Source organism: Mobula hypostoma, chromosome 2, assembly GCF_963921235.1.
Source record: "Mobula hypostoma chromosome 2, sMobHyp1.1, whole genome shotgun sequence".
NCBI lineage: Eukaryota > Metazoa > Chordata > Chondrichthyes > Myliobatiformes > Myliobatidae > Mobula > Mobula hypostoma.
This window is the reverse complement of record NC_086098.1, coordinates 72,271,097-72,285,113: the sequence shown is the minus strand read 5'-3', so window position 1 is coordinate 72,285,113 and position 14,017 is coordinate 72,271,097. Positions and strand designations below refer to the sequence as shown.

Genomic DNA, 14,017 nt, shown 5'->3' with positions numbered 1-14,017 from the left:
AAGATTCTGATTTAAATTAAAAATTATTTGCAATATCTCTGGTTGGCAGTAGTCCTTAAAACCAAGGGTGTGGTATGTCACCTTGATGGAGATGGTGGTCCTGATTAAGCTAGAGAGGGTCCAGAATGTGTTCACAAGGATGTTGATAGATTGGAGGACTTGAGTTATAAGGACACTGGATAGATCAGTATTGATTATCCTGGAGCACAGCAGGCTGAGGGGTGTCCTTACAGAGCTTTATGAAATCATGCTGAACATCATGTTCCTTCATGTCCTCTGTAAGCACAGGCAAGGTTCTGGAGGAGTGGCAAGTGACTAATGTTTAACCTCTAATTAAGAAGGGGACAAGAGAAAATTCTAGAAACTATAGGCTGGTGAATCTTATGTCAGTTGTAGGGAAATTGCTGGAGAAAATTCTTGGGCACTTGGAAACCCATGGTCTAATTAGGGAGGGCCAGCATGGTCTTGTGCGGTGCAAATCATGTCTTATCAACTTGATTGAGATTCTTGACAAGGAGACGAGAGATTGATGAAGGTACAACAGTGCATGTTGTCTACCTGGATTTTAGTAAGGCCTTTGACAAAGTCCCTCATGGGAGACTAATCCAGAAGATTAGAATGCATGGGATCCGTGGCAAATTGGCTGCTTGGATTCAGAATTGGCTTGCCCAGAGAAGACAGAGGGACTTATTCGAGCTGGAGGTCTTTAAGTAGTGTTCTGCAGGAATCTGTGCAGGGACCTCTGCGGTTTGTGATGTATATAAATGACGTAGATAAAAATGTAGATGGATGAGTCAGTAAGTTTGCGGATGATACCAAGATTGGTGGAGTTGTGGATAGTGTAGAAGACTGGCAAAGTACACAGGCGATATAGATCAGTTATAGATATGGGCCGAAAAATGGCAGATGGAGTTTAACTCATAAATGTGAAGTGTTGCACCTTTTGGATGGTAAATGCAAGGAGACAGTACACTGTTAAGGGCAAGACCCTTAAAGAGTGTTGCTGAGCAGAGAGATCATGGGGTCCAAGTTCATAGCTCCATGAAAGTGGTTACACAGGTCAATAGGGTGAAGAAGGCTTATACAATGCTTGTTTTATTAATTGAGGCATTGAGTTTAAAAGTCAAGAGGTTATGTTACAACTTCATGGAATTCTGGTTAGGTCACCTTTAGAGTCGCCCCATTGTTGAAGGATGAGAAATGGTTTTCCAGGATCCTACCTGGTTTAGAGGGCATGTGCTATCATGAGAGGCTGGACAAACTTGGGTTGTCTTCTTTGGAGCAGTGGAGACTGAGGAGAGATCTGATTAAGGTTTATACGATTGTGTGAGGCATAGATAACGTAAACAGGGAGTATCCTTTCCCAGGGTAGAAATGTCTAATACCGGAGGGCATGCATTGAAGATGAGAGGGGTAGGTTCAAAGGCGATGTGAGGAGTAATTTTTTTACTCAAGTAGTAGATGCCTGGAATGTGCTGCCTAGTAAAGGCAAATACATTAGAGGCTTTTAAGAGATGTTTAGATAGGCAAGTGAATATGAAAAGGTGAAGGAATATGGACATTGTGTATGCAACCCTTTTGCCATGGGGTCAGAATGAGTTAACTATTTTTGTTAATACAAAACTTGACAATGCATTGGAATATTGATGAGAAGGCCATTTCCAGTAAATATGTCTAGGGTAAATACAAAACATAAAGCGCAGAATCAGATATCACTATGACAATTGTACGTTCTAGTATCAATAAAGTATAAAGTATAATGAATGTTCCTTTAAGGGAAAGTAGTATTGTTACTTATATGAACACGTGCAAGTTCACTGTTTCCCGGAAACCAATAATTTAACTCACACGAGTATAAGCTTAGATTAAAGTTGTATTGACAAACTATTTTAAACTGTAATAACGAAAAAGGCCCTATATTAGCCTAAGGTGTGTACATTTTAGCTAGTCAGGCACAACATTGTGGGCCACAGGGCCTGCTCCTGTGCTGTCCTGTTCTATGTTCTATAAATAACACAGATGGTCGCAGTCTATTTACCAGTGGAGGCTAAAACCGGAGGGCATAGACTTAAGGTGAGAAGGAAAAGATATACAGTACACCTGAGGATCAACATTTTCCACATGGTGGTTGAATGATCTGAGGAATGAGCTACTTGAGGATATGGGTATCTTTATAGTGTTTGAAAATATTGGATATGGTAGGAAAACCTTGGGGGGATTTAGACCCATTGCAGCAAAGAAGACGAGTTCAAGAACAAAATCTTGGTCAACAAGGACAAGTTGGGCTGGAGGACTTATTTCCATGCTGGAAGTCTCTGTGACTTATTGAACTGCCATTATTTAATTTCTGAATGATTCCCCATAGGTTGTGCACAGCAGGTCAGTTTATCCTTGTCGGATGTGGCCATCGGGTCAGCCTGGAGAGAGAAAACAGTGTCTTGGTTTCAAATGACTGATTTGGTAGATACTAGAAAAAGCAAGTTACCCAAAGTTGGAGAATTTAATATTAAATCCAGAAAAATGTAATGTTTCAAGGATAGGGTAACAGAGTTATGCAGCTTGGAAATGAGTCTTACAACCCAACATGCCCATACCAATCAAGATGCCTTCCTAAATTAATCAGTTTTCTTCCATTTCACCTTTATCTCTCGATACTTTATCCAGGAACCTGTCCAAATGTCTTTTAAATGTTATAATTATACATGTTTCTATCACTTCCTCTGGCAGATTGTTCCACATGCCCACCCAATACCTCTATGATTTTAACAGTTTGCCTCTTTCCTCTCAGCCTTAACTATCGTCAAGATTTTGACTCCTACTCTGGGAGAAAAAGAAAGTGATTTTCTTTAAGTCGAAGAGAATTACCTCGACACGGTTTTATCCCCCGTTGTTCAATCCCTTCCGACCTATGTTCGTGACACTTCTCACGCTCTTAAACTTTTCGATGATGTTAAGTTCCCTGGCCCCCACCGCTTTATTTTCACCATGGATGTCCAGTCCCTATATACTTCCATCCCCCATCAGGAAGGTCTCAAAGCTCTAAGCTTCTTTTTGGATTCCAGACCTAATCAGTTTCCCTCTACCACCACTCTGCTCCGTCTAGCGGAATTAGTCCTTACTCTTAATAATTTCTCCTTTGGCTCCTCCCACTTCCTCCAAACTAAAGGTGTAGCTATGGGCACCCTTATGGGTCCTAGCTATGCCTGCCTTTTTGTTGGCTTTGTGGAACAATCTATGTTCCGTGCCTATTCTGGTATCTGTCCCCCACTTTTCCTTCGCTACATTGATGACTGCATTGGCGCTGCTTCCTGCACGCATGCAGAACTCGTTGACTTTATTAACTTTGCCTCCAACTTTCATCCTGCCCTCAAGTTTACCTGGTCCATTTCCGACACCTCCCTCCCCTTTCTAGATCTTTCTGTCTCTGTCACTGGAGACAGCTTATCCACTGATGTCTACTATAAGCCTACTGACTCTCACAGCTATCTGGACTATTCCTCTTCTCACCCTGTCTCTTGCAAAAACGCCATCCCCTTCTCGCAATTCCTCCGTCTCCGCCGCATCTGCTCTCAGGATGAGGCTTTTCATTCTAGGACGAGGGAGATGTCTTTTTTAAAGAAAGGGGCTTCCCTTCCTCCACTATCAACTCTGCTCTTAAACGCATCTCCCCCATTTCACGTACATCTGCTCTCACCATCCTCCCGCCACCCCACTAGGAATAGGGTTCCCTGGTCCTTACCTACCACCCCACCAGCCTCCGGGTCCAACATATTATTCTCCGTAACTTCCGCCACCTCCAACGGGATCCCACCACTAAGCACATCTTTCCCTCCCCCCCCCCGCATTCCGCAGGGATCGCTCCCTACACAACTCCCTTGTCCATTCGTCCCCCCCATCCCTCCCCACTGATCTCCCTCCTGGCACTTATCCGTGTAAGCGGAACAAGTGCTACACATGCCCTTACACTTCCTCCCTTACCACCATTCAGGGCCCCAAACAGTCCTTCCAGGTGAGGCAACACTTCACCTATGAGTCGGCTGGGGTGATATACTGCGTCCGGTGCTCCCAATGTGGCCTTTTATATATTGGCGAGACCCGACGCAGACTGGGAGACCACTTTGCTGAACATCTACACTCTGTCCGCCAGAGAAAGCAGGATCTCCCAGTGGCCACATATTTTAATTCCACATCCCATTCCCATTCTGACATGTCTATCCACGGCCTCCTCTACTGTAAAGATGAAGCCACACTCAGGTTGGAGGAACAACACCTTATATTCCGTCTGGGTAGCCTCCAACCTGATGGCATGAACATCGACTTCTCTAACTTCCGCTAATGCCCCACCTCCCCCTCGTACCCCATCTGTTACTTATTTTTATACACACATTCTTTCTCTCAATCTCCTTTTTCTCCCTCTGTCCCTCTGAATATACCTCTTGCCCATCCTCTGGGTCCCCCCCCCCGTCTTTCTTCCCGGACCTCCTGTCCCATGATCCTCTCGTATCCCCTTTTGCCTATCACCTGTCCAGCTCTCAGCTCTATCCCTCCCCCTCCTGTCTTCTCCTATCATTTTGGATCTCCCCCTCCCCCTCCAACTTTCAAATCCCTTACTCACTCTTCCTTCAGTTAGTCCTGACGAAGGTTCTCGGCCTGAAACGTCGACTGCACCTCTTCCTAGAGATGCTGCCTGGCCTGCTGCGTTCACCAGCAATTTTTATGTGTGTTGCTTGATTTTCTTTAAGGCTGTGTTGGGCTTTGTAGCAGTTTAGGTGCCTACAGACAGGTGAGTCACGGTGGGAATAGAATGGAAGAATTGAAGTGAAAAGTTAAAGTGCAGTAGAGTGAAAATGTGGAATTGAAATATAATGCTGGAAATGCTCATCAGATCAGAGAGTATTTGTGAAAGTGGTAACTGAGTTGATGTTTCATGTCCAAAACCTTGCATCCAAAACTCTCTTTCTCTTTCTATAGATATTGCCTGACCTATTGAGTGTTTCCAGCCTTGTTCTGTTCGTTATTGAGAACTAACAAGATGAGCAACAGGAAACTCTGTACCGACAACAGTGGTATCATCAGCGTATGATGGTGTTTGAGCTATGTCTAGCCACAATCATGAATTCGGAGCACATATCCTTAAACGGTAACCAAAGAGTTGTCATAACTGGTCTTTAACTTGTCTCCTGATGAGGAAGTCAAGGATCCAATTTCAGAGCTGTTCCTGTATCATTGAGTGTGTGCCTTCAGGCTCCTGAATCTCCTTTCTAATGTTAGCAATGAGAACAGGGCATTTCCTGGGTGATGGGGGTCCTTAACAATAGATGCCATTTTTTTGAGGCATCACTTCTTGTAGATGTCACAAATGCTGGGAAGAATATTGCCCATGATACAGCTAACTGAGTTTACAAGTATCTGCAGCTTATTTCGATCCTGTGTAGTGGTTCTGCCCACCCCCCCCCCATAACAGACAGTGGTGCAGCCATTTAGATTGTTCTCCACAGTATATCTGTAGAAATTTGCGAGTGTCTTTGGTGACATACCAAATCTCCTCAAGCTCCTAATGAAGTATAGCTGCTGTCATGCCCTCTTTATAATGTCATCAGTATGTTGGGCCCAGGATAGATCCTCAAAAATGCTCACCCTTTCCACTTCTGATCCTTCTGAGGACTGATGCGTGTTCCCTCGCCTTACCTTTTCTGAAGTCCGCAACAGTTCGTTGGTCTTACTGACATTGAGTACAAGGCTGTTGCTGCAACACTACTTAAACTAGCTGATATATCTCACTCCTGTACACCCTTTCATCACCATCTGGAATTCTGCTAACAATAGTTGTATTATCAGCAAATTTATGGATGGTATCTGAGCTGTGCCTGGCTACACTGTGATGGGTGGAGAGAGAGTAGAGCGGTGGCCTATGCAAATACCCCTGAGGTACACCAGTGTTGATTGCCAGTGAAGTAGAGATGATATCTCCAATCCGTACAGACTTGTGTACAATTCAGAGAGGTGAGAAGAGAGAATGTCTAGGATGGGTGGGGTCTTTGATTATGCTTGCTTCTTTATTGAGGCAGTGAGAAGTAGAGACAGAATCCATAAAGAGGGGCTGGTTTCTGTGTTGTGCTGAGCTGTGTCCACAGCTCTCTGCAGTTTCTTGTGGTCATGTGCAAAGCATTTTTCATACCAAGCCGTTATGCATTCAGATAGAATTGATGCATTGATTTAAAATAAAAATTTGTAAGGTTGATGGGAATCTGCCAAATTTCTTTTGCCACCTGAGGAAGTAGAGACATGGGTGAGTTTTCCTGATCGTGGCATCAATGTGCCTGGACGAGGATTCCGTTACAACTAATGTTCACTCTTAGGAACTTGAAGCTCTCAACCTGAAAACCATTGAAGTGGACGGAACATGTGTTCTGTTCCCTTTCCCACAGCGAAAGACCAGCTCTTTTGTTAATACGGAAGAAAGGCTGTTGTCGTGACAACATGTTAGTCAGTTTCTTGTACACCCTGTCCTCGTTATATGTGAGGGATACATTCCTCGAAGTTGATGCATAATGTGAATAATTATTTAAATGGAGAAAATAAGGATGAGTTCCAGAGGGGTTCCTAAATATGTTTTATCTGTAATTTATGCACATTTTCATACCAATAAGACATAAAAGCAGTACTACAAGACAATATTTGTATTTAATCAATTTAAGGTAATATTCAATGTAATAAATCATAGAAAGTTAACATCCTCTGGTGCATAGTACTCATCAACAGTGGCAGGTGTGTTCGGTCTGGGAGATGAGTGGTTGTTGTGGTGTCGGGCAGCTTTACAGGGATAAGGTAGATGGTTGTGGTCATCAGGATCATATCAAGCACAGCAAGGGGTGAAGGAAGACTCACAGAACTCTTGGAACTGCCGGCAGCAGAAGATTACCGTGACTTGAATAAAGTGGTGAGGGTTGTTTGCTTGGCAGTATTTTGTTTTTCAGCATAAATTTGCTTGTGGAGAAGAAGGGTTGACGGCAGGGAACGACTGAAATGCTGACTCCTTTCTAAACTTGGGTCCATGTCCATCGCCATTTGTGCCAAGTGTTCCAACTTCTACCATTCACTCACTGTTGGTAAACTCCTGGGATTTTCAAAATCGTTTGTTGCTTGCAGCATCTGAGAGATAGTTCGCTGTAAAAAAAACGTACGCCTTAAATGTGGGTCACACCGGTTGAATCAGCGATTTTGTGTTGGGCGGCAGGAAACGCACTGTTACGTTAGGATGAATGCTGTCCAAATGTTTAGGATGGGCTGGCGCATTGTCAAGCAACAAAAGAACTTTAAAGGCAAGATTCTATTCCTGGCAGTAGCGTCCCAGAGCTGTGTTACCTTTAGCTGATGCCATGCTGTTTATAATTTCCAACTTTTTTTCAAGTATTAAAGTGGTTCTCTGCCGCTCGGCTGACGGCCCAAGACGTGACATCGGGCACTTAGGATGCATTGTTAAATATTTCAAGCGCAACATCACTGCACTGTAGGTAAAACCAACAAAAGTTTAAGATCGCGCATCCACACCTTGCCAAAACCAATGCGAGAGTGGCGGGAGTGAAATTGTGAGGCACGCACACCTGACTTGTATTGGCGGGAAAGCGGTGCTTCTCGTCCCAACAGTGAGACCGTGAGGCGTGCGTAAGTGACTTGTATTGGCGGGAAGGCAGTGCTCCTCGCATAACTGTGAATTTTGGACGCATATAACGATACGTTGGTAGAAATGGGTTCCTTGCATAACTGTGAATCCGCATAGTCTGAAGATGCGTAGAACGAGGATAGGGTGTAGTCCCAATTCAACATTTTTCAAGATATTGTGCATTATGATAGTGGTATCAGCTGCAGACTTGTAGCTAAAGTTAGAGCAAAATCTGACCATACAGTCACAATTTTCCAACTGTACAGGTTTGTCCAGTTTGGGGTTGGGGTAGAAGGAATCTTGAGGTATTTGAGCAATTTAGTTTATTAATCATTGCATTCTTGTAGTTTTAGAAAATAGTGAATCAGAGTTTTAATCATGCTCCTAACAGAATAATTTGTGTTTAGAAATGATTAAGAATAGTTTTTGTTTTATTGTAACTTTTGTATAAATGGCAGCGATATTCAATATTCTTTGAGGCAGCTTATCCAGGGAGGTATGCTTGGGGCCTGCCAAAGTTTTATTTTAAGTAGCTTTGAGATCTGTGTTACAGCTGCCAATGTGATGCTGGCAGTATTAGGCCTTCCCTTTTGAACAGTTGGAATATATTTAGGGAGGAATTTCCTGTAGGAAATTGTACACATAATTTAGGAAGTCTGTGCTGCTGTCACTACTGAACACAGATGGTTTGTTATTGACTGTATGTAGCTTGGTCATTTTTTTTGTAACATCCACAATTAAAGTGCTTTTGTTTTTGTATTGTGCAGTTAGTAGTAGGTTAACTGAGAGCTTGTATTTACTGTTCTCAAAGAAGGTGAATCTAGCACATTAAGAAACACTTTAGATCAAAGAAGACGAAATAAAATATTTCTTAATACAAGGAGACGAGGAGTTGGAGAAGTCGAGAGATTTGGGTATTATGTGAATGAACTACCAAGATTTAGAGCTTGGGGTACTTTTCAGCAGGCTTTAGTCACTGCAATATATCCGGCACTTAGCTAATAAGTTAGGTGTAAGTGGAGCAGCCATTGCAGGAGTGGACCAGTGTTAGAATGCTTAATTTCAGGCTTGGGCACGAGAAGCTTAGGCACAGGAGGCGAAGGCTAATGTAAGTTTCTGGTTTGTTTGTTTGTTTCTTTGTCTGTTGGTGCACAGTTAATGCAGTGAGAATGGGTACAGGGTCAGTGGTGTTTTCTTCAGTGTGAGATGCAGGAACTCTGGGAGACCCTCCTTACAAACTGTGTTAGGAAACTGGTGCTGCAGCTGGATGACTGTCAGCTCATACAAGACATTGAGAAATGATAGACAGGAGCTACAGGCAACTAGTGGCCCTAAGTTGCAGGAGGCAAGTAGCTGGGTGACTGTCGACAAGGGAAAGGGAACAGGCAGATAGTGCAGATAGATGACCCAGTGGTCATCCCTGCAATAACAGGTTTATCACTTTGGATTCTTTTTTGGGAGGAGTGTGGAGAATCAATATACCAGGGGAAAGCTTCAGGTACCAGCTCACTGGCACTGAGTCTGGCCCTGTGCCTCAAGAGGGAAGGGGGGAGAAGAGGAATGAGCTAGTGTTAGGGGATTCCATTGTTAGAAGAGAAAACAGGATTTTCTACAGACATCTAAGAGGCACCTGGATGGTATGTTGCCTACCTGGTCCCAGGGTCAGGGATGTCTCGGATTGAGTCCACAGCAGTCTAAAGAGGAAGGGTGAACAGCCGGAAGTCGTTGGTACCAATATGTACAGATGACATGGGTAGGAAAAGGAATGAGGTCCTCAAGAGAGAATATTGAGACTTGGTAGAAAGCTGAAAAGCAGGATCTTGAAAGATAGTAACCCCTGGATTGCTGCCTGTATCACATGCCAGTGTGGAATGATTTGGCAGATAAATGTGTGGCTGAGGAATTTGTGGAGGGGTTAGAGTTTCAGGTTTCTGAATCTTTGGGATCTCTTTTGGGAAAGCTATAACTCATGCAAATCGGATCGGTTGCACCTGAATCGTGGAGGACCAATATCCTTTTCAGCAGTTTTGTTAGAGCTGTTGGGGAGAGTTTAAACTCATTAAATAAGAAATGGAGTGATAGGGCTGTGGACGAGTCAGTTGGTGTACAACTAGATGCAACGTGTAGTAAGACTGTGAGGAACGAAAGGCAGTTGACAGGACAAAATTGCAATCATTGGGATGGGTTGAGGTGTGTCTTCAAACTAAATAATTTGTTCAACATTTCCTTTTCTAAACTGTTGAAGTGTAAAGTTGAAGGGAAGGAGAGTGCAGAAGAGGTTATAGAAGTGTCCGGAATATAAAAAAAATATAAAGGGATAAGAATTTAACTTCTGGTAACATGAGGACAAAATTGAAAAGTGTGATGAATGCAGGACAAAGGTGTTATATTTGAATGCATGCAGTATGTGAAATAAGGTAGATGATCTTGTAGCACTGTTAGAAATTGGCAGGTATAACTTTGTCATCACTGAGTCATGGCTGAAAGAATATTACAATTGGGAGCTTAACATCAAAGAGTGTACATTGTAGCGAAGGGATAGGCTGTATGGGTAAAAAATGAAATCAAATCCTTAGAGTGAGATAATATATGATTGGAAGATGTAGAATCATAGTGGGTAGAGTTAAGAAACTGCAAGGGTAAAAAGGCTGCAATGGGAGTATTTTACAGGCCTCTGAACAGTAGCCAGGATATGGGGTACAAATTACAACAGAGGATGTTACAATAGTTATGGTGGATTTCAATATACAGTAGATTGGTAAAATCAGGTTGGTGCTGTATCCCAAGAAAAGGAGTTTGTAGAATTCCTACAAGATGGATCTTTAGAGTAGATTGTGGTTGAGTCCACTAGGGAAAAAGCAATTCTGGATTGGGTGTTGTGTAATGAACTGAATCTGATTTGAGAGCTTAAGGTAAAGCAATTCTTAGGAGACAGAGATAGAATTCATCAGTTTGAAAGGGAAAAGATAAAGTCAGATGCATCAGTATTACAGTGAAGTAACGGGAACTACAAGGGACATGAGGGACGGACTAGTCAAAGTTGATTGAAAAGGGACACTAGCAGAGATGATGGCACGACAACAATGGCTGGAGTTTCTTCGAGCAATTTGGAAAGTGCATGATAGATTCATCCCAAAGAAAAAGTAATATTCTAAAGGGAGGATGAGGCAACTGCAGCTGATAAAGGAAATCAAAGACAGCATAAAAGCAAAAGCAAGGACATACAAAATTGTAAGCTAGCTAACATTGTAAACTGAGAGGTGAGAGTGGACATTGGACTGATGGAAAATGATGCTGGAGGGATAGTAATGGGGGACAAAGAAATGGCGGTTGAAGCGAATAAGCTTTTTACGTAATTATATACTGTCAAGAAACCAGGAATGTACCAGAAATTCAAGAGCGGCTGAGGTCAGAAGTGAGTGTAGTTGCCATTACTAAAGAGATGAAGTTGAAAGGTCTGAAGGTTGGTAACCCTCCTGGACCAGATGGACTACACACCAGGGTTCTGAAAAAGGTAGCTGAAGAGTTTGTGGAAGCATTAGTAATCTTTCAAGTATCACTTGATTCTCCATTGGGACCAGAGGACTAAAATTGCAACTTCCACTCCACTTCTTAAGAACGGAGTGGGACAAAGGGCAGGAAATGATGGGCCTGTTATCCTGACTTTAATGGTTGGGAAGATGTTGGAGTGCATTATGAAGAATGACGTTTTTGGATTTTTAGAGGCACTTGTGTAATGCCCTGGGAAAGGTTTCACTGCTAATGTAATGATTTTTTTGAAGAAGCAGTGTTTGGGTTATGGCTAGAGATAACGGAGGCTTTGGAATGTGCACCGTCCAATGAAGGGAACGTTGTTTTTTCCTTGTATGCCTGAGAACGAGGTGATCTGGGTCTTTTGTTCGGTGGGAGGTGAAGAGAGAAGATGGCAAAAAGGAGAGGACGTAAACAGCAGGACAGAGTAGACTTGGAGTGGGGCTGGGAGTCGACGAAGCCTGGGGAAATTGATGGAGGACCAACAGAAGGGAAACCATGTGCTCTAACATGCACATTAGACTGTTATATTAAAATAGGCCCTTTTTGTTTTTCTTTAGTCAAATTAAGAATTAAAGAGCTGAATGGTTTAACTGCATATGGTGTACTTTCTGTTATTTCATGGTACTGATTTGTAACGGGGGAACAGACCACACAGCATCCACACTAGAGGTTTTGCACCTCAGATTTCACACTTTTGACAGGGCCAGAGACGGTCTTCCCTAGACTAACGCCGCCGGCCGAACCTGAGGGTTACACGTGATAAAGCAGGCTGAAGTCAGCATGGTTTCCTTAAGGGGAAATCTTGTCTGACAAATTTGTTGGAATTTAATCTCGACAAGTGTGAGGTGATGCATTTTGTAAAGTCATATAGCTTGGAATTAAGGAATGTTGTTAAGCAGAGAAACCGAAGGATTAAGGTCCATCATTCCCTGAAGGGGGTAAGATAGGGTGCATAAACATATGGCATGCTTGCCTTCATAGGTCAGAGTATAGAATATAAACTTTGGGATGGTATCTTGCAGCTTTACAAAGCACTAATTAGATTACATTTTGTAGTTTTCATTGCCAGGCTATAGGAATAGTGTGGTTGCATTTGAGAGAAGGCAGAAGAAATTCTGTGGCTTGTTACTTAGATTGGAAGACTTCAATTATGTAGAGAGATTATTTAGGCTGGATTTAACTATCTCTGGTGACTGAGAGGTGTCCAGATAAAAGTATTAAAATTATGAGAGGCATAGATAGTGTAGATGGTCAAACATATCCACACTTCGGTCAACCAGACCACGAGGCTATGCTTCTACTGCCTGAATACAAACAGAAGCTGAAACAAGAGAATCCAGCACAGAAAGTCATACGGTGTTGATCTGAAGAAACGTGAGATTCCACTTGACTACAATGAGTTGGTAGACAAGTCCATTTTCAAAGATTAAACTGCCAGCATAGCTGAGTATGTATCTACCAACATAGACATAACCAGAGACCTTGGATGAACCACAAGATCCATTCTCTTCTGAAGTCTTAAATTTGCATTATTCATATCAGTAACCGGACCTGATGGTGGACATGTGGGAATGGGAAGTGGAATTAAAATAGGAAATCCTGCTTGTTCTGGCGGAAGGAACGTAGATGCTCGGCAATCCTGAACAGTCCTTCCAGGTGAGGCGACACTTCACCTATGAGTCTGTTGGGGTCATTTACTGTGTTCGGTGCTCCTGGTGTGGCCTCCTGTACATCGGTGAAATCCAACGCAGATTGGGAGACCACTTCGCCGAGTATCTACGCTCCATCTGCCAGTACAAGCGTGATCTCCCAGGGGTCACCCATTTTAATTCCATTCACCATTCCCATTCCGATATGTCTATCCATGGCCTCCTCCATTGTCGTGATGAGGCCACACTTACGTTGGAGGAACAATACCTTTATGTTCCGTTTGGGTAGCCTCCAACCTGATGGCATGAACATTGATTTCTCAAACTTCCAGTAATGCCCCCCAAACCCCCGCTTCTTCATTTCCCATCCCCCTTTTTCCTCTCTCACCACGCATTGTCTCCCTCTGGTGGTGCTTCTCCTTTTTTCTTTCTTCCATGGCCTTCTGTCTCTCACCTATCAACTTCCCAGCCCTTTGCTTCATCCTTCCCCCTCCAGGTTTCACCTGTCACCTAGTGGTTCTTTCTCCCCTTCTTTCCACCTCCCCACATTTTAAGTCTACTCCTCAGCTTCTTTTTTCCGGTCCTGCCGAAGAATTTTGGCCCGAAATGACGATTGTACTTTTTCCATAGATGCTGCTTGACCTGCTGAGTTTTTCCAGCATTTTGTGTTTGGAGTATTGTGAATAATTTTGGGCACATTACCTATGAAAGGGTGGGCTGTCTTTTGAGAGGGTCCAGAGGAGGCTTATGAGAATGATTGTGGGAATGAAAGGTTTAATGTATCAGGAGTTTTTGATCGCTTTGTTTCTGTACTCACTGGAGTTTAGAAGAGTGAGTGGGGACCTCATTAAAACCTATCAAATATTGAAAGGCACAGATAGAGTGGACATAGAGAGGATGTTTTCAGAGGAATTTAGGACTAGCCTGCTAAAATAGAGATGCGGAGGACTTGCTTCTGCTAGAAGGTGATGAATCTGTGGAATTCCATTGTCATGAATAGCTGTGGAGGTCAAGTGATTGTGAATCTTAAAGCAGAAGTTGATAGTTTGATAGTTAATAGGCAAGAGTGTCAAAGGTTACAGGGAGAAGGCAGGAGAATGGAGTTGAGAGGGATAATAAATTTGCTATGATGGAGCGGTCCCAATGGCTGAATGACCTAATTCTTCTCCTG

The 14,017-nt window shown here is 43.1% G+C and overlaps 1 protein-coding gene across 6 annotated transcripts in view; it reads left to right on the top strand.

Annotated features, from left to right (window-relative positions):
• The window catches only part of acp1 (acid phosphatase 1), a 45,698-nt gene that overhangs the window by 3,672 nt on the left and 28,009 nt on the right, over positions 1 to 14,017 (top strand). For 4 of the 6 annotated variants that reach the window (XM_063038554.1, XM_063038585.1, XM_063038544.1 and 1 more), the window contains exon 2: positions 4,972 to 5,140. The exons of the other annotated variants lie outside the window; for them this stretch is intronic. In XM_063038554.1, coding sequence (XP_062894624.1) covers positions 5,080 to 5,140 — 61 coding nt within the window. In that variant the 5' untranslated portion in view covers positions 4,972 to 5,079. The remainder of the gene's footprint in view (positions 1 to 4,971; positions 5,141 to 14,017) is intronic. 6 annotated transcript variants of the gene reach the window in all.